The 27,083-nt window shown below is 43.6% G+C and overlaps 1 protein-coding gene across 1 annotated transcript in view; it reads right to left on the bottom strand.

The window, feature by feature from the left end:
- LOC310778903 (zinc finger SWIM domain-containing protein 6-like) overlaps nucleotides 1-27,083 on the bottom strand; it is a gene marked incomplete at its 5' end in the record, with an annotated part of 77,819 nt that overhangs the window by 3,075 nt on the left and 47,661 nt on the right. Inside the window, 11 exons of the mRNA XM_083639368.1 lie at nucleotides 2,327-2,408; nucleotides 2,537-2,700; nucleotides 3,620-3,777; nucleotides 5,750-5,885; nucleotides 7,041-7,286; nucleotides 8,918-9,064; nucleotides 10,127-10,273; nucleotides 10,386-10,562; nucleotides 14,480-14,659; nucleotides 20,337-20,487; nucleotides 21,531-21,679. Of these exons, the coding sequence (XP_083495494.1) occupies nucleotides 2,327-2,408; nucleotides 2,537-2,700; nucleotides 3,620-3,777; nucleotides 5,750-5,885; nucleotides 7,041-7,286; nucleotides 8,918-9,064; nucleotides 10,127-10,273; nucleotides 10,386-10,562; nucleotides 14,480-14,659; nucleotides 20,337-20,487; nucleotides 21,531-21,679 (1,737 nt within the window). The remainder of the gene's footprint in view (nucleotides 1-2,326; nucleotides 2,409-2,536; nucleotides 2,701-3,619; nucleotides 3,778-5,749; nucleotides 5,886-7,040; nucleotides 7,287-8,917; nucleotides 9,065-10,126; nucleotides 10,274-10,385; nucleotides 10,563-14,479; nucleotides 14,660-20,336; nucleotides 20,488-21,530; nucleotides 21,680-27,083) is intronic.

Here is a 27,083-nt window from a genome sequence, read left to right as displayed (position 1 = left end):
GCCGAGGAGGAAAAGAAACAACCGTTATTATTATTATTATTTTGCATGTTTTTACCGGGGGGTTCCTATCTGGAGGAAACCCCAGGGGAGCACAGGAAGAACATGCAAACTCCACACAGTTAAAAATCTTGCATTCTGTACCAAGCAGAAATGAATGGACAGATTTAATTGACTCAATACTGTATATACGATGGAGAGAATAACATTCAGACTAAGAACTCAAACTGATGGCACGTATAAATGAGTTTGCATGTGGGTGTGTACGATGGATATGTAAATATACCGTAGGTACATGTAGATTTCATTTGTTGCTTATGAGAAAGATCCTCCCCTTGCATTTTTGTTTGTTTTGTTTTGATTTATTTGTTTTCTCTTTATCTTCTAAATGAGAGTTCTGTACTCGATTGACATACATGTCTCAATTGTCTGTGTCCTACAACAAAGTAAATTACATATTACTTCTAGATTTGAGAAAATAGATGACAAATAACTATTCTTTAATGCTGACAAATGAAATGCTAATTTTAGACGCTATAGATCATATCAGTGGTCCTCAAACCATTTCATTTCAAGGACCCCGAAACTGACCCCCATTTGATAAGATTTGAGCTTTTAGATGTTTTATTACAGAAAGTGTATGAAACCATGACCAAAATAGTCATATGTTCGGTCATTGTGTTGGCTGTGGATAGCATTATAGTTCAAATACATTATATCCCTTTTTGCTGGGGACCCCCTGGAACCCCCTCAAGGACATGAAACAGATCCATCGTGTCTCACTTAATCTAAGTGGATGTCCAGTTACACCAAAGTCATTTACACAAGTCACACAATGATGCACAGGGTTACACAAGTCAGTTACACCAAAGTCATTTACACAAGTCACACAATGATGCACAGGGTTACACAAGTCAGTTACACCAAAGTCATTTACACAAGTCACACAATGATGCACAGGGTTACACAAGTCAGTTCCACCAAAGTCATTTGGTTCAAAACCACAGCTTCATCTTTGGTCTTAGCCTTCATTTGACATCCAAGGCAATATCCAAAAGAGCAGCTTTTCATTTTAGAAGTGTCTCCAAGATCAAAACAATCCCTCTTCTGTTCCACTTTCATCTTTATCTTCCAACTACAAAATATTACAGCAGTGGACTATGCCTGCCCCCACTCAATTATCAGAAACATTCAACTTTGTCAGAACTCGGCCAACAAAACCCCTTAACCCATTGATACCTGATGCAGCATTTGTGTGTGTATCCCTTTAAGACCGCGGTTCGTGGTCTTAAAGGGATACGCACACAAATGAGGGATATACACACAAATGCTGCATCAGGTATCAATGGGTTAAAGCAGAAACGTGTCACCGCAATGGCCTCCAGCCTTTCACTGGATCACAGTATTGGAACAAAATGATTGCAAATTCCGGTGGTCTGGCCCCGCCCACACAGCGTCACAGATTGACGTGTTCTCTGCGAAGCCGCTCTCTGCTCTCTGCTCACAGAATGGAGGAGTCCTCGTCATTCATCTGGGAGAAGAGTTTCTCCCTCCAGAGCTCACTCCCTCTGGCACCAGCTTCCTGTCCACTTCAGGGAGTCAGCCATTGTGGCTCAGTATTCAAGTCCAAACGTAAGACTCACTTCATCAGCGTAGCCTGCAATCTTCTGTAATGACTAGCTTTCCACTCATTCCTTTCCCTCTTCCTCCCCTCCCTTTGAGGGCCCTCTGAAATCCAATGTGTAGGTCTTGTGAGGTTTGCCCTGGTGTTTCTCAGGGAATCTCTCACATCTCCCACCTTATACAGATCCTTTCCAAAAAATTTGAATATCATGGAAAGACCATGGATGACCGTGGGCTTCAGCGGATTGTCGAGCAAAGACGATTCAAAAATGTGCCGGAGATTCAGAGGGAGTGGACTGAGGCTGGAGTCAGTCATAACTGAGAAGTAACTGCTGATTTTCTTCACATTATTCTAATTTCTTGAAATACTGTTTTGGGGGTTTTCTGGAGCTGTAGGCCAAAATTATGAAAGATGAAACAAAGGCTAGAAATATTTCACTTTGTGTGTAATGAATCTATAATCTATGAAAGTTTCCCTTTTTGAAAGGAATTATGGAAAAAACTAACTTTTCCATGATATTCTAATTTTTTGGACAGGATCTGTATATCTTGTAACTGTGATACGTAATTTAGTTTTTTTGATTGATTTCAAGTGAATTGTTCGGACCTGTAAGAAGTGCTTTGTAAATTAATTTGATTATATATGATTAGTCTTAAATGACTGATGTAACCAATGACAAAGTGGTCTCATAGAAGGTTAACCCACCAACTTCAGTAGCACAAGTGACCAGCCATCGCACCATCTCTCTTCTCCGCCAGTTCAAGGTAGACAGGGTCATTCTCATCACCTATGGGAGACGAAAGATCAGCTGATAGAACAGTGCGCTTGACATAGACTGCATAGGATAGATTGTGTGTGTGTGTGTGTGTGTGTGTGTGTGTGTGTGTGTGTGTGTGTGTGTGTGTGTGTGTGTACCTGAAGGCCCAGCTCCAGGGAGACTTTGAGCAGTGTGATGTCTGGCAGGCTGTCCATGAGTGTGGCGATTTTGAAGGCATCCTGGGCCAGTTTGAAGATATGGGATGAGGAGTGGATGTTCTTCTGGATGGACTCTAACACTGTTTCTAGCTTACGGGCATCACCTGGTAATACAACAAACGAACCAATGAGAGAGCAGCAGAGTCACTCCCCATCTTCCGGTGGAGGCTGAACTCATCTTTCTACTAAATGATTTCCCTTCTCTATTTACATTCCAAATAATCCCTTCTTCTTCTCTCCTTAAACTGGTTTTATGCTTACGCGGAATCACCTGCGCCGAGGGGTCGCCGCAGCTGGCCGTCCTATCGGCGCAGCTCGGCAGAGGGGGTGCGCAGCTCCTCGAAAATGTGATTCCGCGGCATCAACGCGGACGTGACGTGACCAGCACGAGAGCTATGATTGGCTGTTGCCTTGGGCCTCGCGCGTATCCGCTGACATACTTGTTGTGAGGAATGAGGAAACACCATTTCCTCATTTAACAGTGCTTGTCCCTCATCTAGCAAAGCCTTCTGCAGGCTCACCGGAATTAGTTTTGAAATGGGAGGACAATAAAATGTCCCCCCACCGACATGATTGCAAGTTCTTGGTCAACAACACGATAGCGTCATTATGTAATGGACATGAGTGCACCACAAGCCACCTAGTGTTTCAGAGGTATACTGCAGCCGAGTTACGTTCGAGTATGCACTCGAGCATGTCTCGCTGTCGCCGCTAGTCGGCGGCAAGGCTCCAAGTCGAGGCTGCGCAGAACCCTGTCAGCGCCTTTAGCTCCTCTACTATTTAGCAAGTACAGGGTTGCTTGATGGCCACACAGCAATATTGGCATTACAGCCCTGGTGTTTGCACTGCCAACTTCTAAGTCACTCTGGAAAGGAGTGTCAGCTATCTGCTTCAAATGCAAATGCAATGTAAATGTTAACTGTTATGTAAATGTGACATTTTGCACTGTGATAATAGATGGAGTGAGAGGAAGCAGCTTATGGAAAGACACAGACCTGCAACCATGAGTCAATGTGTGCCTACCTTTAGCAGCGGTGAGCATGGTGGAGGCCAGTTCACATTGCTGGGACTCGATGTGGCTGAGAGTGAACCAGCGCGGGTAGCGGTTGGGCACCACTGATACTATATGGTGAGGCCTGGACAAGTCACCGGAGGGGGCAGTGGACTCTAGGACCGGTAACCTGAACACGGGACAGAAGGAAACTGTTATTATTTCACCCAGGTACAGATCTCTGCACTCACATACTGAAAGATACCCATGAATACAGTCATCAGAGTGCAGTGTTCTTTTTATAGATACCCATACAGTCATCAGAGTGCAGTGTTCTTTTTATAGATACCCATACAGTCATCAGAGTGCAGTGTTCTTTTTATAGATACCCATACAGTCATCAGAGTGCAGTGTTCTTTTTATAGATACCCATACAGTCATCAGAGTGGTGTTCTTTTTATAGATACCCATACAGTCATCAGAGTGGTGTTCTTTTTATAGATACCCATACAGTCATCAGAGTGCAGTGTTCTTTTTATAGATACCCATACAGTCATCAGAGTGCAGTGTTCTTTTTATAGATACCCATACAGTCATCAGAGTGCAGTGCTCTTTTTATAGATACCCATACAGTCATCAGAGTGCAGTGTTCTTTTTATAGATACCCATACAGTCATCAGAGTGCAGTGTTCTTTTTATAGATACCCATACAGTCATCAGAGTGCAGTGTTCTTTTTATAGATACCCATACAGTCATCAGAGTGCAGTGTTCTTTTTATAGATACCCATACAGTCATCAGAGTGCAGTGTTCTTTTTATAGATACCCATACAGTCATCAGAGTGCAGTGTTCTTTTTATAGATACCCATACAGTCATCAGAGTGCAGTGTTCTTTTTATAGATACCCATACAGTCATCAGAGTGCAGTGTTCTTTTTATAGATACCCATACAGTCATCAGAGTGCAGTGTTCTTTTTATAGATACCCATACAGTCATCAGAGTGCTGTGTTCTTTTTATAGATACCCATACAGTCATCAGAGTGCGGTGTTCTTTTTATAGACCCAAATCAATGGTTTTCCTTTGTGTGCCTCCACATCTAAACACAGGTGAATCTTCGCCTTAGGCCATTTGTGCCGAGAATAACGATGGTGTCAGAAAGAACGACTCGATACCTTTTTCCTCCCGAACTACACACACAGATCCGGCTGCAATACAGCTGCTGTGACTTTCAACATCTTTCACCAGTTCAATTTCCCCGATTTGTAATTCTTACATGATGTGTAGTTCTTGCAAAGAACTTTTAAAAGATTTACATGTCATAAAAATCAAAGGGGTTTAATTCGGGCGAGAGGAAATAAAGTTTCATAACACCCTCGGCGGTCAGGGAGAAAACTAACACCACATATTTATTATTCACACATTTTTATAAAACTCCTTTTCAGCAGCGTTGAATTATTTAGCAAGGATTCCAGCGAAAGGAGGCTTTGTGATTAAACATGTGCCCCAGATAGCTCCTAAATCTGCTTCTCTCTCCATTTCTCTCTCTCGTCCTCTCTCTCTCTCGCACACACACACACACACACACACACACACACACACACACACACACACACACGCAAACAAAGTCACACAAACCAAAAATATGAGACTCAGAGGAGAAGCTAGTTAAAGTTAAAAGCGTTCTCTGATCCAGGGCAGTAACTCCTCAGTGTGGGGTAAATGACTGTCTCCCTCTCACCCGCTCTCTGTTTCCTCCTCTCACCACCACATTCCTCCCGCGACAAAGAAGAGGAGATTTGTTGATGCGAGGTTGGGGCACTAATGGCTCAGTTATACTCCATTTTCATACGTAAATAAATGTGTCCGTTCCAAACGGTGTAGTTGTCACTGCCCACATACTTCCATGCGTCTTTGACGTTGGTATCATGTTAAGCAATACATTCACCAGTGGACAGTAGAGAGTCAAATGTGTGTGTGTGTGTGTGTGTGTGTGTGTGTGTGTGTGTGTGTGTGTGAGTGTGTGTGGTTTTTGTCCGTTTCATGCGTATCCGTAAGCTTTCAGAGGGCGGACAGAAAACGCACGAAATGAACGCAGAGTACGGACAGAAGGCTCTGCCCGTCTCCGTCTTTAACGTACAGTATAATTGGGCCTGAACTCACCTCATGGCCCTCAGTGCAATCTTGTACGCCAGTTGGGCGTCGTGAGGTAGCAGGGAGGTGAAGAGATACTTGGCAAAGGTGTGCATGGGGATGCTTTCTCTGTAGAGCAACTCCCCCAGACCACTGTAAGGACCAGCTAGAGGAAACACAGAAACACAGACCACTGTATGGAACAGCTAGAAGAAACACACAGACACATACTTCGGTCTAAAAGTGACCAAGCCATTTAGTTTAGCCGATAGACCGACTGTTTATTGGATGAGCTGTGAATGGCTGGCGATATAAATAGCACAACCGCTGGAAACCCTTTGATGACTGACGTCAGTGCTTCCGACAGGCTGAAATCTGACTTTTTTTAATGGTTAATTATTTTAAATCGTCTTTACATTGTGTCCAATGGAACCCAAATAATGACCCAAAAGAAAGCACTCCTAGTATAGGATCAGAGACGATCCGTTTCCAACATTTAGTGCACGAGCGTCAAGTCAACCAGAATGTAAAAGTAGCTTTCAAAATAAAACCCGTATTGTAACGTTAACCTTAATATTAATTTTGAGTAATGCTTTACAGCCACAGTTTCACGCCATATGTAATCGTAACATCAGAACTAGTATTTTGCGGTTTCGTTCATTGAAATACCTCTTTTCCCCCTAAAACGTGCATCAATGAGGCCATTTACTTTTAATTAAATGACATTGTTTTGAAAGTTCGGAAGTTTAGGAGGTGAGGACTGACTATCGCATGGAAACATTCAACCATCCATGCTGGTTCCTGTGTCTGTGGATACTGTAAGGAGGTGAGGACTGACTATCACATGGAAACATTCAACCATCCATATGGTCTGAAGCAACAGAACTGAAGCTGATCATCACTTCCTCCATGTGTGTGCATCAGAGCTTGCCAGTGACTCTGCATTCACTGCATGCATGTAAATAACAAGCATGTGTCTGTACGCATGTTCTGAGTTTCCTTATACTTCTGAGGAGCAAAACCTCACAAGGGTAGAAGGGTGAAGAAAATCATCCAGCGTGAGTAGATTTTGTCTTCATGGGGCTAGTTTAGGACTAGCATTTAGAATTAGGTTTAAGGTTAGAATTAGGAGTAGGTTTAGATTAGGGTTACGGTTATTTTAGGGTTCGGATGTGGGAATACGGTTAGAATTAGAATTAGGTTTAGGTGGAGAGGGTTATGGTTAGGGTCATGGGTTAGGGAGTAAATGCACTCAATGAAGGTCCTCACAAGTGCAGCAATACAAACGTGTGTACATCGACATTTCACACATTTCACTCACCCTCTAGCAGGAAAGCGGCTTGCTTGCGGAAGATCTTCACCAGCATGTCGTTTAACTCCACTTCCTGAAGCTTGGCCAATAGCTGCTCTTCGTTGCGACACACTTTCTCCTGGGCGTACAGGCCGTCGGGCATCACTCTCTGCTGCCCTAAGCCAATCAGAGCCGTCTCTACGGCGAGCGACGCAAACGTTTCGCCCTCCTCCAGGAAGTGCTGCGCTGGGAAGAGGGGATGCTCCGCCCTCTTCACTGGGCCCAGGGAGCCTGGGGGAGCAGTGAGAAGGATGGGGATGACAAAAGGTAGCAGAGAGGATGCGGGGCAAGAGAGAACGAGAGAGAAACGAGAAGAAAATTGTCCCTTTGGGCTGTGGATTGATCCGAGTATTGATAAATCTATTGATCTATTTGTTCTGTCTGGTGTTCTTTTCCAGGGTGTGTATTCTCCTGACGATGATAATCATGTATTTTAATGGCTTAATGATGCCTGGGCAGGCCACACAGTTCATCCCAGGAGGGTTAACAGTCCCCAATGAAGCCGCACATGCACGAACACGCACGCACGCACACACACACACACACACACACACACACACACACACACACACACACACACACACACACAGGGGTAAAAACACTGCAATCTTCTTCTTATAATTAGAGAAGTGTCCGTGTGTGTGTGTGAGTGAGCAGAATTTTTTCCATGCCGTTTTACGTGCGATCGGGCTGAAACTTTCAGGGGCTGTAAAGAGCACCCGTGCGGGTGACCTGACGGAGACAGATTTTTTAATTAGGTGATTGCCCTGATTACCTAATGATGTGGTGTCAGTGATGATGTCATCAGTGATGTCATTCTTCCTGGCTGAGGCTAATTAGTTCAGTGATGCTGTCATCAGTGATGATGTCATGTTCCAGACTAGGGGGGGCCCTAACTCACAGGGGGGTCCCTCCACGGGTCCGCTAGTGCCATTAGTCTTAATTGAATATTTTCACGACTCTTAGTTCTTCTCTCAGAGTTCCCACACATTCTCATGGATCAAATTTAAAAACATTTCCATGACTTTTCAAGGATCCATAATAGAATTTCCATGTAATGTGAGGTGGTGACTCTGAATCAATACCAGAAATTATTACTACACTGGACAAATAGGACACACCTCTTTATATTGGATTTTAGTGCTTTAGAATAGACATCACTGGATCACATTACATGGAAGCTATGGAAATAAAACATGAATCTTCCATAAACATATGAATATAAAATACTATTTGTCCAGTGCAGCAATACATTTCTGGTAGGCTATTGATTTGGAGTCACTGCCTCACATTACACGGAAGCTATTGGAAAAAAAAAACATTTTCCCTACAAATATAAAATACAAGAAGCACTAAAATCCAATATAAAAACAATGTGACAAATAGTGAAGAACACAAGAATTCCAGAACTTTTCCAAAACTCTCAAGGATTTTACTAATTCCTTTCCAGGTTTTCCACAATCCGTTAAGCGGAGTACCTTCAATCCAGCATGAACAGCTCATTGTTTACCTACTTTAGACTGGTGACTAAATACAATTGAGGGTGTGAAGTGGCTGTCCTTTCTCCTAGCCATGTGAAATCGGTCTTACTGAGCTCCCTGCATATTTAATGTGTTTTAATTGGAGTGTTTTTCCTGCTGCATTTCTTATTCATGAGCTGTTATTGGAGGATGACTGGAGGCCAATCAGCACGTCCGTGTCATCACTGCTGATTGGAACCTGCGGGCCGTGGCTGTACCAGAAACATGCAATCACTGCAGTCAGTGCAGTGTAGCTGCTCCAGTCAGAAGCACACTCAGAGGTGTGTGTGTGTGTGTGTGTGTGTGTGTGTGTGTGCGCGAGTGTACCTGAGAAGTCTGTGAAGGCTGTGCCCCCCTCCTCGCCGCCCCGCCCCGTCTCCATGAGGGTGCTGAACAGCGTGCCGATGGGGTCCAGCGGGTGGCCCACCCAGCCCTCCAGGTTGGTGACTGACGTCATGCCTTTATGGAGCAGCTCTAGAGAGGCACACACGCATGCATGCACACACACACACACACACACACACACACACACACACACACACACACACACACACACACACACACACACACACACACACACACACAGTAAATATACAAATACATAGTAAATCCAGAACTTGCTTACATGTATGTTTGACTTTCTGCAGGTTTTAAAGGTTTAATGTCCTTAAAAGTAATAACAATAATAACACAAAAAAGGCCAACGAACATTACCAAATATTTTTAAATGACATTCTCAGCATTATAATGCAGGTTTGGGCTGGGGTTTAAAATTAGTCCTAAGATTTGAAATAGGCCAAAAGCTCTGTAGCTTCATAGTGCAATAAATAAATAGCGTGCCAAAGTCACGCCCTCTTCCGGGTTCGGCAGGGAACCTAAGGGATTTCACTCCCCATTCATTTTTCCATAGACGTTTCGGAAAATCCTCATAAAAACATGGTCAAACCAAGCGATTTAGCTATATTCAGAATGAGGAGAGAATGTAGAACATTTCACTCAGACCAAAACTAACAAACAAACAAAAAGTGATCTCCCTCCTGATTTTGTTGTTGTGTTCGTTTGTGTTTACCAGGTGAAATGTTCTATGGTCTCCCCTGACTCGCTTGGTTTGACCAAGTAAAACTCTTTTTATAAGGATTTTTCTAAATGTCTATGGGAAAATGAATGGGGAACGAAATCTCTTAGGTCCCATGCCGAAGTCAGAAGAGGGCGTTCCTTAGTATGCAGTATAAATACATAAATGAATGAATGAATAAATGAATGAATAAAAATAAAGAAATAAATAATACTGTACCAATTTCAATTCTTGATAACTCTGTTAGTTTGAATATTTTGAAGTTTTTTATCCTTACATGTTTTTGTGGACCCATACACAGAAAAGCTACAGAACAAAAACAAAACAAAACAGAGGTGAGATGATAAAAGAAAAGGACGAATAACAACATAAGGTAGCACTACTTTCTCTATGGTTCAGAGCTATAAAGCAGCACTGCTCTGCATTACAGCATCAGACCAATGAGCAGAGACAAGGCCCACCTTTCTTGTGAGTGCGAAAGAACTCCAGCTGTTTCTGCTGTTGCCGCCGCAGTGTGTTGACGATAGCGATGGCTAGTCGGAGCGCCTCCTTGGGGTAACCGTGTGACCTCAGCGCATCGACCCGGGCACACGCAGTCGGGACATGCTCTGTGGGGGCAACGCAAGAAAAATAGCTCCGTACATTTCAATTCCTCCTTGCAATTTATTTCCCTTATTCATTTGACAAGTCTCTCCTCGGCCGCTCCGTCCCCCCTCTCACCGTGCCACAGGGGCCACCCTCTGGTGTCGAAGAGCGAGCTGTCGTGGTTGTCGTGGTGACAGTAGTTGATGTAGAGGTCTTGGGTGATGATGTGCTGCAGGTGGGAGTCCTGCCAGTGCAGGTCGCAGGCCTCGATCGCCCGCGTGAACACTGTCCGGTGAGGCCGCGCCAGAGAGTCTGGGAGAGAGAGAGAGAGAAGCACACCCAAGTCAGATAGTGTGCGGGTGTATGTAACTTTTTTATATTTAACACATTCACTGCCAGCCGTTTTTTCAATACTGTAGGTAGCTTCTGCCAAGTTTTTTTTTTGAGGATTCTGGCTCATCTTTCAAGAGCCGAGGATTCTTTTCTGTTAGGATTTTGTGAACACAAAATATCTCAAAAGAACTAATAGAATGTGTGCTTTCTCTGTCTAAAAGAGTTAGTTTGTAGAGTTAGTAGTTATTTAGGCATTAGCAGTTGAATACAGCATGGTTTCAGCGTCTGAAAATTTAAGCTGAGATAAATGGCTTTTTGTGAAATTCGATAGAACAGTCACTTTAACCATTTATTTTTGGCGTAAGACGTCAGACATCTAAACAATAGTTTTGAACAGTAATTTCCTCCATAGCAGCAGGAAACCCCCCTCTCCTTCAAACTCCTCCCTCCGTGTGTGTTCTCCTCCCTCCGTGGCTGCAGCGGTACAAGCGAGGCTCTGCCTGTCTGTGCTGCTTGGCTGCTGGCGGCCGCTCTTTGGGCGAGTCTGCATGGGGCTCGTTCGTTTCGGTTGTGAGCTCAGCTGGAATGAAGCTGCGTGCGATTGTGGGCTTTCTGCCGGTGTTTCAAAGTGTGTTGCACCCATAATCTATTATGCAAATTTGCAATCCCCCACCGCCAGCTCCCAGCGCGAAAGCGAAAGCGTTTTCGCCAATCCATTTTACAGTATGAGAATGGTTTCCTCGCGCGTTCCCCTGCAGTTTTGGCTCGGCTTTTTCTAGTCTGGAGAGCACTGTCGCCACTTAGTGGGTTGGTGGAATGGGTTGTACACGTTTGGTGGCTCTCATATTTTTATAGGAGATGTAAAAGGGTTAGATCAACGTCCCACCGTCAATTTTTTTTTTTTTTTTTTTTTGACGAGTTGACTCGCCATTGGCAGTCAACCGTTGGTTTCTGCTTGACGAGTTGACTCGCCAATGGCAGTGAACGTGTTAAAATATATATTTTTAATATATATATTTTTCTATTTTCTATTTATTTGTTTTATATATATTTTTATATTTGTAATAGCGTCTTATCTTATAATTCATAACTTATTATATGTTTTTGTCATGATCTTTGCCTATTTTATTTTGCCATTTATTTTGAAGGACATGAGTCTACCTACACCTGTCATATGAAATGTGCTATATAAATAAACTTGACGTTGTGTGTGTGTGTGTGTGTGTGTGTGTGTGTGTGTGTGTGTGTGTGTGCAAATGTCCACCGCCTTGTAGCAGATGCAAAAAACGTCAATACAACAATTCAGTGCCATTACTGATAAAAAAACACACAGTGTGTTTTCTACCTGAGCAGGCTACCATCTCACACAAAACAGTGCTCCTACTGCCTAATAGAAATGTTAAGGCGGCGTCTATTTTTTCTAATTTAGCGCAGGCACAGACAGGGGCAGAGGCCAGTAATAGCTGGAGGACCTCTACTGTGTTATTGGGATCATTCTATTAGCTACACGCAGGGGCGCCGTATAGGGGGGGAAAGGTAGGACGATTCTAAGGGCCCTTGAAGCTGACAGGGGCCCTGTCAGCTTCAAGGGCCCTAAAAGCTTGGACACTAGGCAATTTTTTGCAGTATTAAATTATTAACCTATTGTAATGAATATACTATTTTATTCAATGTACTAGTAAAACGAATTGCTTCTTTTTGGCAAAAAATAAAAAATCCTCTTGCATACACACCCCCCTTCGATTTTCAAGAAATGGTTTCTCCCTGCCCAACACTGACAGGAAAAATAGGCACGCCTCCCATCCAGGCAGCGTGGGGCAGCAGCAACACTACGCAGTACGCGCTGAGATCAGATGAGAGGAGAGAGCAGAGAGGAGACGCAACCAGCAACATGCCAAAAGCAAAGTCAGGTTCCAAAAAGAGAAAGGATAGGCAAGAAAGAGAGCAGAGAGAAAAAAGAGCACAACAGTGCCTCACGCAGTTTTATAGGAAGGCAGGTGAGTGAGCTGGACTGGTGCAGCTGTCTGCCTGTCTCTGTGTGAGGCGAGGCAGATAGCCTACGCTACGTGAATCACTCTGTTAACCTAGAGAACTGTCTAGTGACAGACTAGACTCTAGTCTGTCTGGCGCCATCTGAACATTTATTCAACTTTTCTTAACTACTGGAAATTACCCTGTTAGACCTTAGTGAAATATGCTTACTTCACAGAGTGTTTACATTTCCCTCCTGTCCTGTCTAGCAAACATTTAATCAATGCAAACAATTGTTTGCAAGCCGTTCATATAAATCAGTTGTCCCTGCCTGGCTCTTGCCTAACACAACAGATGCAGAATCAGACACAGCCCCCCCCCCCCCCCCACACCGGCACCTTCCAATGAACCAGTCCTCCTAACTGATGAAGGAGGTGAGACACACACACACAGGAGCAGTATTGTGTTGAATGACATGGTAGTTGGCACAATTGCAGTGGGTCTGTGGGGATTTATTTGTAATACTAATAATAATAATAATAATAATAGTAATAAAAAAATAAGAAGGATCAACACAATTTATTTGTCCACATAATGACCATTATATGAAAGGAAAAGCAGCCCACAAATGACAGCCAATGAGAAAAGGAGAACATAATGATATTAAGACTGAATAATGATATCACAACAGTCTCATGCTAAACACTCCTGTTGGACTCCACATGTGTATCAATATTATTTCTAGTCATTAGTTGATAGTATTTCTTTGTTCCCTCTGGTGTATTCAGAGCAGAGAGAGAGTATGATGATTCAACAGGGATGGTGGTGAGATGAAGGTGGGTGAGAAAAGGAGCAAATATTGATGGTTAAGACTGAATAATGACAACACTACAGTGTTATCCTAATATAATTTAAAATGCGATATTATCCTCTAAATCAGCTTCAAACAGCCCAAATTTTTCGCCGGCGCCCTTCGGACGCCGGCATCAGTGGGGCCCATGCTATGTCCTGTCATGGGGCCCAAAATCCCTGGCGGCGCCCCTGGCTACACGAAAGCTAATAAGAGCAACTCGCAGGCACAGAGATTGCGGGCGAACGAGACTTGATTAAAAGAAAGAGGGGGAGGGCGGAGAGAGAGAGAGAGAGAGAGAGAGAGAGAGAGAGAGAGAGAGAGAGAGAGAGAAGGCCAAAGAAGTGGAGTTGAAGAAGAGGAGAGGCAGCAGGAGAGAGTGGAGACAACAGGAAGGGAGCAGATCAAGAGATGCAAGGATGGCAAGTGTTGTCTTTTCCTGGTTTTAAAGGCTGCATTACAGTAAAGTGATGTCATTTTCTTACCACACTGTTCTAGCTGTTTTATTATTTGTCTTTACCCACTTAGTCATTATATCCACATTACCGATGATTATTTATCAAAAACCTCATTGTGTAAATATGTTGTGAAAGCACCAACAGTCAGGGAAGGAAACCCTGTGTTTGCATCTTATTTTGATCAGTCTTGTGTTGTTTGTGACATCTCACATGTAGCTTTGACTTATAACTGAACCTTTAGTCCACTTTGTAGAAAAGACAGAGAGATTTATAGAGAGATATATAGAGAGATACTGTATATAGAGATATATAGAGAGATATATAGAGAGAGATTTATAGAGATATATAGAGAGAGATATATAGAGAGATATACTGTATATAGAGAGATTTATAGAGATAGAGAGATATATATAGAGAGATATATATAGAGATATATAGTGTATCGCCATTAATCCTAAAAATACAAAGATATGATTTGTGGCCCACATGGCCCAGCCCAAGAAGATGATGTGTGGCCCTGTGAGAAGGGGAGATTGAAGGAGTTTGGAGGTAAAACAGTGTGTGTGTGTGTGTGTGTGTGTGTGTGTGTGTGTTTTTGGCCATGGGTGTCGTCTCACCTGGGCTGCCCGGGGGGCCCTGGGGCAGCGCGTTGGTCAGGTTGGTCAGCTCGTTGCCATGGTTACCGTCCTCCAAGGGGCAGACGTCCACGCCGTTCCACCTACGGAGCTGCCGGAGCCAAAAGCCCTTCTGCTCCGGCTTACAGTGAGGGTTCAACACAATGCACATCCACAGGGCCCCTGCACGCACACACACACACAGAAAGGCTTACAGTGAGGGTTCAACACAATGCACATCCACAGGGCCCCTGCACACACACACACACATAAAGACTTACAGTGAGGGTTCAACACAATGCACATCCACAGGGCCCCTGCACACAGACACACACACAGAAAGGCTTACAGTGAGGGTTCAACACAATGCACATCCACAGGGCCCCTGCACACACAGACACACAGAAAGGCTTACAGTGAGGGTTCAACACAATGCACATCCACAGGGCCCCTGCACACACACACACACAGAAAGACTTACAGTGAGGGTTCAACACAATGCACATCCACAGGGCCCCTGCACACACACACACACAGAAAGACTTACAGTGAGGGTTCAACACAATGCACATCCACAGGGCCCCTGCACACACAGACACACAGAAAGACTTACAGTGAGGGTTCAACACAATGCACATCCACAGGGCCCCTGCACACAGACACACACACAGAAAGGCTTACAGTGAGGGTTCAACACAATGCACATCCACAGGGCCCCTGCACACACACACACACAGAAAGGCTTACAGTGAGGGTTCAACACAATGCACATCCACAGGGCCCCTGCACACACACACACACAGAAAGGCTTACAGTGAGGGTTCAACACAATGCACATCCACAGGGCCCCTGCACACACACACACACAGAAAGGCTTACAGTGAGGGTTCAACACAATGCACATCCACAGGGCCCCTGCACACACACACACACAGAAAGACTTACAGTGAGGGTTCAACACAATGCACATCCACAGGGCCCCTGCACACACACACACAGAAAGACTTACAGTGAGGGTTCAACACAATGCACATCCACAGGGCCCCTGCACACACACACACACACACACACACACACACACACACACACACACACAGAAAGGCTTACAGTGAGGGTTCAACACAATGCACATCCACAGGGCCCCTGCACACACACACACACAGAAAGACTTACAGTGAGGGTTCAACACAATGCACATCCACAGGGCCCCTGCACACACACACACACAGAAAGGCTTACAGTGAGGGTTCAACACAATGCACATCCACAGGGCCCCTGCACACACAGACACACAGAAAGACTTACAGTGAGGGTTCAACACAATGCACATCCACAGGGCCCCTGCACACACACACACACAGACAGGCTTACAGTGAGGGTTCAACACAATGCACATCCACAGGGCCCCTGCACACACACACACACAGAAAGGCTTACAGTGAGGGTTCAACACAATGCACATCCACAGGGCCCCTGCACACACAGACACACAGAAAGACTTACAGTGAGGGTTCAACACAATGCACATCCACAGGGCCCCTGCACACACACACACACAGACAGGCTTACAGTGAGGGTTCAACACAATGCACATCCACAGGGCCCCTGCACACACACACACACAGAAAGGCTTACAGTGAGGGTTCAACACAATGCACATCCACAGGGCCCCTGCACACACACACACACAGAAAGGCTTACAGTGAGGGTTCAACACAATGCACATCCACAGGGCCCCTGCACACAGACAGGCTTACAGTGAGGGTTCAACACAATGCACATCCACAGGGCCCCTGCACACAGACACACAGAAAAACACCCACATAAGTTTCTCTTTTTCTCTCCAGGGTTCCCACACCCACGTCCATTTAAAGTCTATTTTCAAAAGCTTTCAAGGCCTTGACCCTCCCCCCCCCCGGCCCCAAATTGGGATTGTCCTCTTGAACAGATTCATTTTCCTGATACATTTTCATCAGTTGACGCAGCCTGAGCCAGCCTGGATGACAAAATGACACTAAAGTTTCCTTTCTCTGGGTGGTACTTTTTAAACTTGACACTGCCAGATGGTTTGCCAAATCCCACCGCGGCCCATAGCTGCCTCTGGACGCTGATTGGTCTCAACCACAACCGATAGACTGGAGTGTAGCAAGGTGGATTTGTTGTGTGATCGCGATCTCGTGCGAGTCCAGCTGCCTCGCGAGGTGAGAAAGTATTCCCACGGATGAACACAAGAACATTCTACAATCTACATCAATGATGCAGTGTGATTTCCCTGATCGTTGACAGGAGAGGGAACAGAGTTGTTGTGATTTTTGAAGACAAGAGAGGAAACAATCGCCAATTATGGGGGCGCGCAACGATAAAAAAACAAATAACTCCTGCTCGCAGAGAGTAATAAGGTAGGAAACACATAATGAACAGTTCAACAATGGTCACAGTTATGCCAACAAAAGGAGAGGTAATCAACTGTTATTATTTAAACCCAAATAAATAGATATGGCAATAGAGAATGGTTTCATTATATAAGAATGAGAGGCAGTGGCATAGCGCTGAATACAGTTCTCGCACACACAGACATAAACATAATATCTCTTATAATAACAGTTTGGTTCCCCGGTCTGTCAAACTGCTAAATCAGTCTGGGTTCGAGGTAGGGACTATACTTTGAGGCACTGCAGCCACCTTTGTTTTTTCCCATTCTGGTAATGTACGTATTCTTATAACATCTGATGTCATACGTGTTGTAGCACTTTTGTTGCACTGTTGTTCGTTTAAATGTGTGTTGTTGTTTTTTTGTATTTATGAGAAACGGTGTCTCGGGACGCAGGACAAATTTCTGAATCTAATCTAATCGAATAATCTATTATTCCACTTTTTGCCTTGAGAATAAAGCAGGACTTAAACACGGGCACAGGCCTACTGAAGTCACCTGCAGCACTGGCGAAGCACGGACACAAAGAGAGGGGGATGTAAAAACAAAAGGAGAAGAAGAGAGGAGGGAGGAGAGTGAGCAGTGAATAGGGAAAAGCGGAGAGAAGGAAGACGAATGACACACAAAAAAACAGACAGGAAGAGACGTGAAGAGGTGAAGTGAGAGAAGAGGAAGAGATGGGGGAGGGGACGGGAGAGGAGAGGCTTTCTCCTCCGTCTCTTTGTTAGAGCTGCATCAAGGACAACAACCAGGAGAAGAGGGGAGGGAGAGACCGAGAGGGAGAGAGAGAGAGAGAGAGAGAGAGAGAGAGGGAGAGAGAGGGAGAGAGAGAGAGAGAGAGAGAGAGGGAGGGAGAGAGAGAGAGAGGGAGAGAGAGAGGGAGGGAGAGAGAGAGAGAGAGAGAGGGAGAGAGAGAGAGAGAGAGAGAGAGAGAGAGAGAGAGAGAGAGAGAGAGAGAGAGGGAGAGAGAGAGAGAGAGAGGGAGAGAGAGAGAGAGAGAGAGAGAGAGAGGGAGAGAGAGAGAGAGAGAGGGAGGGAGAGAGAGAGAGAGAGAGAGAGAGAGAGAGGGGGAGAGAGAGAGAGAGAGAGAGGGAGAGAGAGAGAGGGAGGGAGAGAGAGAGAGAGAGAGAGAGAGACCGAGAGGGAGAGAGAGAGAGAGAGGGAGAGAGAGAGGGAGAGAGAGAGAGAGAGAGAGAGCAATACTTTGCAAATTTCAGAACCAACGGCAGAGCTCTGTGCATTTCCTGCTCGCGCATGTGTAAATTCAGTTAAAGTCAGCTAGCGCTGTGAATGGATCTGCTGGTGATGTTTCTCCCTTCCACCACCCCCTCGCTTCTCCTGTTCTCCTGTCCAAACCCTCACGTCACCAGGCTCTCTCAGTCCAAACACCAGCATACCGTTTTACTTCGTCGAACCAAACGGTTCAGCTAACGCTATAATCGGGAGAGACCATAGAACATTTCACTCCGACCAAAACTTAAGGAATTACTCAGATTTACAGTGAATGTCAGGACTTGGACCTGGATTCCTCAAGAACACAGCTAATTTCCAATATATATTGATTTTCAGCAGAAAAAAGTGGAAAAAGTGTTGAGTATCTCTTTAATACTTCTGTTTGCTGGGACCTGACTTCACTCCCTTGATGGAGGTGATGTGGGCAGGAAAAACCTGGGACTTCAGGTGCTCTTCTGAATTCCTAGTGAACAGGCCTGTGTGGGCCCGAGGCTTCCAGCCTGAGCTAACAGAAGATTCACCCTTTCCATCACCTCCTATAACACAGCTTTATACACAGCTTTTAATTCATAGTGTATATTCCTGTTGCATTCATTTTTAATACGGCGTGTAATTTACGTCATACTTATTTATGACTTATAACTGACTATTTATTATGGTTGCTGTCTGTAAAAAAAAATGGTAACTCTGTTTCAAAATACTATCCAAAATAAAGTTTGCTGTTCTTGTTTGTTTATTGGACCGACTGGTATCCATAGAGACGTTCAGGGCGCTACTTGAGGATGCATTGTGACTGTGACTGTACCTGCTATAAGTAGCCCTCTTATTTGCCTGCATCTGTGATTTTTATGTGATTTTTTTTATTGTTGTTTTATAAGTGCCAAAATTGTGTAATTATAATTATAATTGTATTTGTTGTATTTCTGTAAACAGGGCGTCCTTGAAAAAGAGAACCTGCTCTCAAGGATCCTCCCTGGAGATTTAAAAAATAAATAAATAACAATATTTTTAGTATTATACATGTTATACTATACATATTATGATTAGTTTTATACATATTATTATACATATTATTACTGAGAGGAAGAGGATCAAGGAGAGGTGTATGCAAAACAAATATCAGTTCGCAGCAGCAGCTTCTTTGTTGAAGGAGACAAAAGCAGTCTCTGGATGAAGCCCTAAAATGAAGACTATGTTTCAAACAGCCCTCCCTTCTTCCTGAGGCTCCAAGTCACATTCATTAAAGCAGGACTGGCTGTTCGTAGCTGTATCCCCCTCCACTCCGTTACAGACACACACTAGATAAGATGCTGTTTAGATTTGTTTTTCAAGCTAGACCAGGGGTGCCCAACCTTTTTTGACCCAAGATCTACTTTTCAAGTAGAGATCTACCAGTTCAGTTTCAACATCGCAAACGCACAACACATCGTTTCAAACGATTACGATTCAGAGGGCTACGATTCGATTCGATTACGATTATCGATGCATCTCGGCTGTTAAATCAATGCATCACTTTTTTCCCCCCAATACATGATTTATTTTTTCTCACTTTCTTTTTTCTCACTGTGTGGCTACTTTTAAATTAAAAGTGCATTTGGAATTGCATTGTATTATGATCCATAATTAAAATAAACAACTGCATGTACTTCCATTATATTTTATTTGATTATAAAAAAAAAATAAAAAAAAATAAAACGAAATAATAATCGATTTTTGACACCCCTCGCAATCGACCTGGGGTCAGTCCGCGGTCGACCAGTAGACCGCGATCGACTGGTTGGGCACCCATGAGCTAGACGGACAGCTTTGTCCTATTGGCCATACGGAGTGAAAGTGGTGCAGGAGAACACCCTGGCTACACGTGCATACTTAACTAGCTTCTACTACTCATGCCTCCCTACCAGGCATTCCTCTGGCAGGCTGATTGCATTAATGATCTCCTTTTCCCAAGCACCTTCCCTTCTTATTCGTCTATTTTTAACCTGCACTCAAATTAATTGAAATAGTGTGAGTGTTGAATATTACCAGGTAACTGAACAGTTTTTACAACACTGACAAATTAGTGAATTGTATTTTGAACAAATGGATACCGATTCAGTTATTTTAAAATCTAATTGTGTGTGTGTGTGTGTGTGTGTGTGTGTGTGTGTGTGTGTGTGTGTGTGTGTGTGTGTGTGTGCGTGCGTGCGTGGTTACCTAGTTCATCCCAAAGTTGCCTGTACTTGTCAGTCATGGTGGTCCCCTGTTGCCTCCACAGTGCCAGGCGAGGGTCGCCCATGAACTGCTCTGTGATCAGTGTTAACATGCGGGCTCCGTTGGAGTCCCTCATCTTCAGCATCTCCCTCACCTGGACACACAGGAGACACTGGGTGAAGGAGCTGATTGGCCAGACGGCTAGTAGACAACAGTACAGCGGTCACAATTTGGGACGCACGATATGGATTTCTTTCAGCCGACACGATAACCGATAATTACCTGCTTCTCATGGCCGATACCGATAAGACAACTGATCATTTCACATTTTTGCATTTTAACAAGAAGTTCATAACCTGCAGTTTATGCACACGGTGAGGGTATAAGAAAGGCTATAAAAAGAAATAGAGTCCGCACACTGCTCGACTTGCTCCCAGTTGATTTATTTTTAACGTTTCGGTCAACAAGGACCTTCTTCAGAAAAAGAATATATATAAGAAAGGCTAACATGTTTTGAGCAAAGATGGATGATTTAATATTCCATAACTCTGACCATAACCTAACCAAATCTAACTGACATCACTCTTGTTAACACAACAAAAACAAAGAACAGTTCTGACTCTTCAAATGTTCATTTACTTTTTCTAGTACATAAAACAAAAATCACAAACATACTTTGGCTTTTATAGAGTATTTTGCCCAAGAATTAAAATGAAATGCTTCGTCATAATCTGTCAGATCAGAAATGTCAATGTATTAAATACAGGTTATTAGTAGTAAAGTACATTAAACACAATGACAAAAGGCATAGAGTAGACTGGTCCCGATGTAATTTTATGCTTAAAGGTATCGAAACGAACAACTAAACAACTTGTTTTGTATAGCCGATATTATCGGCTTTAATACTGCAGATACTGATAATAGCCGATAAATATAAGTTTCATAATATTATAATATTATAATAATAATTATAATATTAATTCCTAATATCGTCCGATAATTTATCGGCTCAGATATATATCGTGAATCCCTAGTCACAATTGAATATGATGTTTGTAATGTGATGATTTACCCCCTTTACATGTCGTGAAAGGCTATATAAAATAGCATTGCATCTTGCGTAATGATTTCCAGAAGATTCTCTCCGGCTGAGGAGCGGGCATTTAGGCGTGGTTCATTTGTATTGTGTGCCATTACCTTGCTGAAGAGTAAGTTGAGCTGCTTCCCCGAGCCATGGTACCCGCCCTGTGAGAGAAAGAGCTTGACCTGTTCCTGAACCTGCTCCTCGTCCAGATGCCAGCAGTTCTCATCGTCCACACTGGCCCCTGCCGTCGGGTCCGGAGCTCCTGCAACAACAGACAGACAACAGTCGCTAAGTTAGATCAGCGACCGCTTCCCAACCTTCTCCGACTCATCATGGCCCACTTGAAAATCTCACAAATATTAATGAATTAAGTCAACGGTACGGAGGCCAAATAATGTGTTCTTAGAGCACTTTTTACTTGAATGATAAAAGGAGCTGTCCATCAGCACCACACAGAAGTCAGAAAGGCTGAGAGGCTGCAATAGGCTAATTAACAAATAATGTATTACAAATTAAATAGCGGTATCATATCATTCAACGATGGAGAAATGCATTCTTATACATAATAATAATACCAAACAAATCATACAAACATCTGCATCATGTACAAGAACAAAGCTCATTGCTTGCTGTGTTTTGCATTCATGCATTAATGCAGTGCTGGTTAAGTTTAAAAATCGATCAATAACAGAAAATGTGCAAAATAGGCAAAAAATAATTGGCCTACATGCCAAAGAATACATTATACATTTAAACACTCAACACGCATCGCAGGGGAGGAGTGGATCCATAAGTCTCAAGTGAAATGAGCCCCACTAAAAGCCACAAATTACCACAAAATGTACCAGAAAATAGTACCACAGTGTCCCCCAACTACTAAAATGTACCACAAACTACTCCAAAACACCACAATGTATGTACCTCGTAATATACTTTTGCCGGAAAATCTCTCCTCAGACAGTGTGTTAAGGACACCGCACTAGTGATGTTTAGATGGTACTGTAATATTTTCTTTTCATACTTTCTTGTATTCTTTGTTGTTCATGTTGATGCAGTTAAAGAGCACCATGATCTGAGCGTTGTAATTCTCAGTGTTCGGGCATCCTTACTGTTTCAGCGCCCTCGGTGACCATTCCGACACTAAAATACAGTGTGAAACCACGTTTGCATGGTTAAATACATTGAAAGAATTAGCAGAAATGTACAGTAGGTGTGTTAACTTGATCATTCTTGCAGCGAGTCAAAAGTCAATTAATGACCAATTATGCCCTTACTCTGATAATATAATCAGACTAAAGGCATCTACATGACAGTTTGCTTTAATCAGATTAATTGGATTATGAGTGTAGGCCTGCATGTAAATGAGGAAACATATACACTCTGTACCACTAGGAAAACTGTTAAGTACCACCACAAAGTTGAACCCAAATCCATGAAAGTCTACCACAAAGTCTATGCCGAATTTTTACAATGTATTGCATAGCCAAGTACAAGACATCGCAAAAGTTACCTCAAAGTCCCCAGAAGCATAACACAATAGAGCACCCAAAGGACAATGAATTGTATCGGTTATACCAAAGTACCACAAAAGCAATACAATCTACTATAATGTGTCTAACAATGTACACAACATGTCTGTGTACAAAAAACAATTGGCAATAACCCCCCAAAGTAGGCTACCCCGAAACATATTCACAATAAACTGTACCCTAAAGAACCACATAGTAAGGAATACCCCTATGTTAGTCCCCCCCCCCCCCCCAATAGAGTAACCCTAACCAAAGTACATTAAAGTACCACAAAGTATCCAATAATGTTCACCAGAGTGCAGCACAAAGTGGACCAAAAAAGTACCTAAAAGTTACTCAAATTACCACAAACTACCCCAAAGTAAGAGTACCACAACACAGCCCGAAAGCTTTCCGAGTTCCACTTCCAACATACTGCAGTGGCAAATGAACCCTTAAGTACCCTTATGCAACACACAGTACCTCCAAAGTGTGCCTCAAAGGCACCCTGAAGTGTACCACAATATAGTCTGAAGTTCTATCATACCATGAATGCTTTGGCTGCTGTATTCTTGCTAAATGTTCACAGACAGACTGTTTGGCTGAGTCATATCTGTAATCAGGGCTGTTTTTCTGACGTGGCGACAGAGAGAGCACTAGCATTCATTTCTCTCTCTCTCTCTCTCTCAACAATACCCACGTTTTCCAAATGTAAAAGATGGTGTGAAAATGTAAAAGTAAACACATACTGTTGAATTGTCTTTAACAATCTGCACCTTGCCTGAAAGGAGTGTACTGCTCTTTAGCTGGGGCGCGGGGTTCACTTCAGTGTTGTCACTGAGCAGTCTCAAGTCCAAAAGGTCATCAGTCTGCTCTAGGAGGTCTCTGGCCTTATTTGTCTTAGCTCAGACGTCGATTATTATGCATGTGAGTCTGAGGGAGAGCTCAAACATCACATCAGGATCATGTTCTTCACAGGAAAGCGTTTTTGTGTGTGTGGATCTTCTGTTGTATTTCACATAGTGTTACGTGTGTTTTCTTCTATTCTGTCCTATTTCCTCTGCTGCCAATGGACGGGATGCTGATAGCATCAGAACGGTGGAAGATGCAGTCAGGAGACAGGTGTGCAGTCCAGTCCACATAAAAATGAAGGTCAATTTCTAAAATGGATGTGATCCAAGCAAGCACCCCCCCCCCCCCCGCCACACACACACACACACACACACACACACACACACACACACACACACACACACACACACACACACACACACACACACACACACACACACACACACACACACACACACACACACACACACACACACAAGGTGAAAACAATAGCAGCCAACAATGTCGCGGCTGGTAAAAATATGATTTAGGGCTGATATGCTCTCTGCATCATTGAAAATATCATGATAAAAACATGGAGAGAAGACACGCAATCAATCTGTGCATGTAAGATGAAAAAGCAAGGGGCCGGCTTACATACTTTTACTATAATAATGGGTATTTGAACATGTAATAGGTACTTTGTGGTATACTTTGGGTGACTTTACGGTATTCCCTACAGCTTTTTCAGGATACTTTGCGCTCCACACTGTGGTCCTTAATGGTACTCTGTGGTACACTATAATGTTCTTTGTGGATCTTAATGGGTTTCTGCAGAAACCCACCAAAGCAATGTTGCAAAAACATACACACAAGCACACACACACACACGCACGCACGCTGCGCTCAACTCAGATTTGGCCTGTATGTGTGTATATATATACAGTGTATATATATATATATATATATATATATATATATATATATATATATATATATATATATATATATATATATATATATGTGTACTGTAAGTGTGTGTTGCAGCCTGATCAATGTGCTTTTCTTCTGTTTTCCCGAAATAGTTTGTTTTTCATGAGTTCTCTGCAGGATGACAGCTCGCAGCCGGAGTTTCACTGGTGCGAGACAGAGGCGATCTAAAGGCGCTTTTCCAGCGCACGCATGGTACCGCATGGTACCGGCTCATCTCGCCTTTTTGGGTTTTCTGAGGCGAGCTGAGGCCATCCTCTCTTTAGTACCACCTCCGTTGATCTAGACTCCCGGCGAGCTGAAGCGATACCAAAAGCTGACATGAAAACACTGAAGACTACTGATTGGTCAGAGACAAGCGTCTTGCGCTAACGGTAGCTACCGGTTTAGCTTACCCTCTTGCGTGTAGGATTTCCCAAACTGTCTTTTAGCAGTGTTTTTCTCATGCTGCCTTCAGCCTCTTCTGAGATAAAATGGCTCTCCTTGCTCAGCCGTAAGAGACGAGGCTGAGCCTGAACACCTCCTCCCGCTGTCTTGACGCACGCACACTCATTTAGAATAACCATATAGAAACAGCCCATCTTCTCGCTGATGGTCCCATTTACTGATGTAGGTCATATAGAGGCATGAGTATTTCATAAGCAGTTTAAAAGTTCCATGTAAGGGCTTTAATTGTGTTACATGTATGGACAAGCAGGATAAAAGGCAGCCTCTGAGGCTGTCTCCTTGCTGTGTGACCATTTTACAGTTTCATGCGGCGTCGCTATGACAACCTGTTGTGGGGGGTGGGCAGTGGGCACATTGAGGGGGTACTGTGCGCAGTGGAAAACCAACAGGTACTACCAAAAGTGAGTAGAGTCGAGGCGAAACTATGCACTCGAAAAGAGACTAAACCAGGGGTGGCCAAACTACGGCCCGTGGGCCAACTGCGGCCCGCTGCCCGTTTTTAAGTGGCCCCCCATGAATTTAGCTTTTTTTTTTTTTGCTAAAAACTTTTTTCCGTTTTTAGCAAATACTAATACTAATGTTATGTTAACACGTTGAGTGCCAATGACGAGATATCTCGGCTTACAGGATCCAACCGTTGAGTGCCAAGGACGAGATATCTCGGCTTACATAAACATTTTTTTTTTTTGACGGTGGGACATCGATCAACCCCTTTTACGTCTCCTATACCAATATTGGAGGAAGAGAATGTGTATAATCTATTTTACCGACCAGCTGGTGGCGACAGTGCTCTCCAGACAGAGAGAAAGCCGAGCAAAAAACAGCCGCGGGTCCGCGGGAGAAAGCCATTCTAATTTTCAAGGAAACAGCTGGGCGAAAACGCTTTCGATTTCACACACACACACACACACACACACACACACACACACACACACACACACACACACACACACGCGCACACACACACACTCGAGTACCTTTGAGCATAAATAAGACCAGAATCGCAAAAGCTTCTTCAAAGCTCTCAGCCGACACCTCAAGAAACGAACGAGCCCGTTTTACAGTAATCCAGACTGCCCGAGAGCGGCCGCGGAGCCAGTAGGAGCCAGCAGCAGCAGCACAGACGGAGGGAGGAGTTTGGAGACACACACACACACACACACACACACACACACACACACACACACACACACACAATACAGTATACAGACTTGCCCAAGGGCACCCATAATCACAGGCACGTGAGGTGGTTCTAAAATTTATCTCAAAACTCTCTGAAAATCTCTGAAACCATGCTGTACTCAACGGCTAATATCTACATAACTACTAACTCTACAAACTAACTCTTTTAGACAGAGAAAGCACACATTCTATTAGTTCTTTTTAGATGATTGGTGTTCACGAAGTCTTAACAGAAAAGAATCCTCGGCTCTTGTAAAATGAGCCAGAATCCTCAAAAAAAAAAACTGGCAGAACCTACCTACAGCATTGAAAAAAGGGCTGGCAGTCAATGTGTTAACACATTCACTGCCAGACGTTTTTTTTTTACTGTAGTTAGCTTCTGCCAGAGGGGTTTTTTGAGGATTCTGGCTCATCTTTCAAGACCCGAGGATTCTTTTCTGCTAAGATTTTGTGAACACACAATATCTCAAAAGAACTAATAGAATGTGTGCTTTCTCTGTCTAAAAGAGTTAGTTTGTAGAGTTAGTAGTTATGTAAGCATTAGCAGTTGAATACAGCATGGTTTCAGCGTCAGAAAAATTATTCAGAGATAAACGGCTTTTTGTGAAATTCGATAGAACAGTCACTTTAACCATTCATTTTTGGCATCAGTAAGACGTCAGACATCTAAACAATAGTTTTGAACAGTAATTTCCTCCATAACAGCAG

This window comes from Poromitra crassiceps, assembly GCF_964638095.1.
Source record: "Poromitra crassiceps genome assembly, chromosome: 6".
Taxonomy (NCBI): Eukaryota; Metazoa; Chordata; class Actinopteri; order Beryciformes; family Melamphaidae; genus Poromitra; species Poromitra crassiceps.
This window is presented reverse-complemented; position numbering and strand designations above follow the sequence as displayed.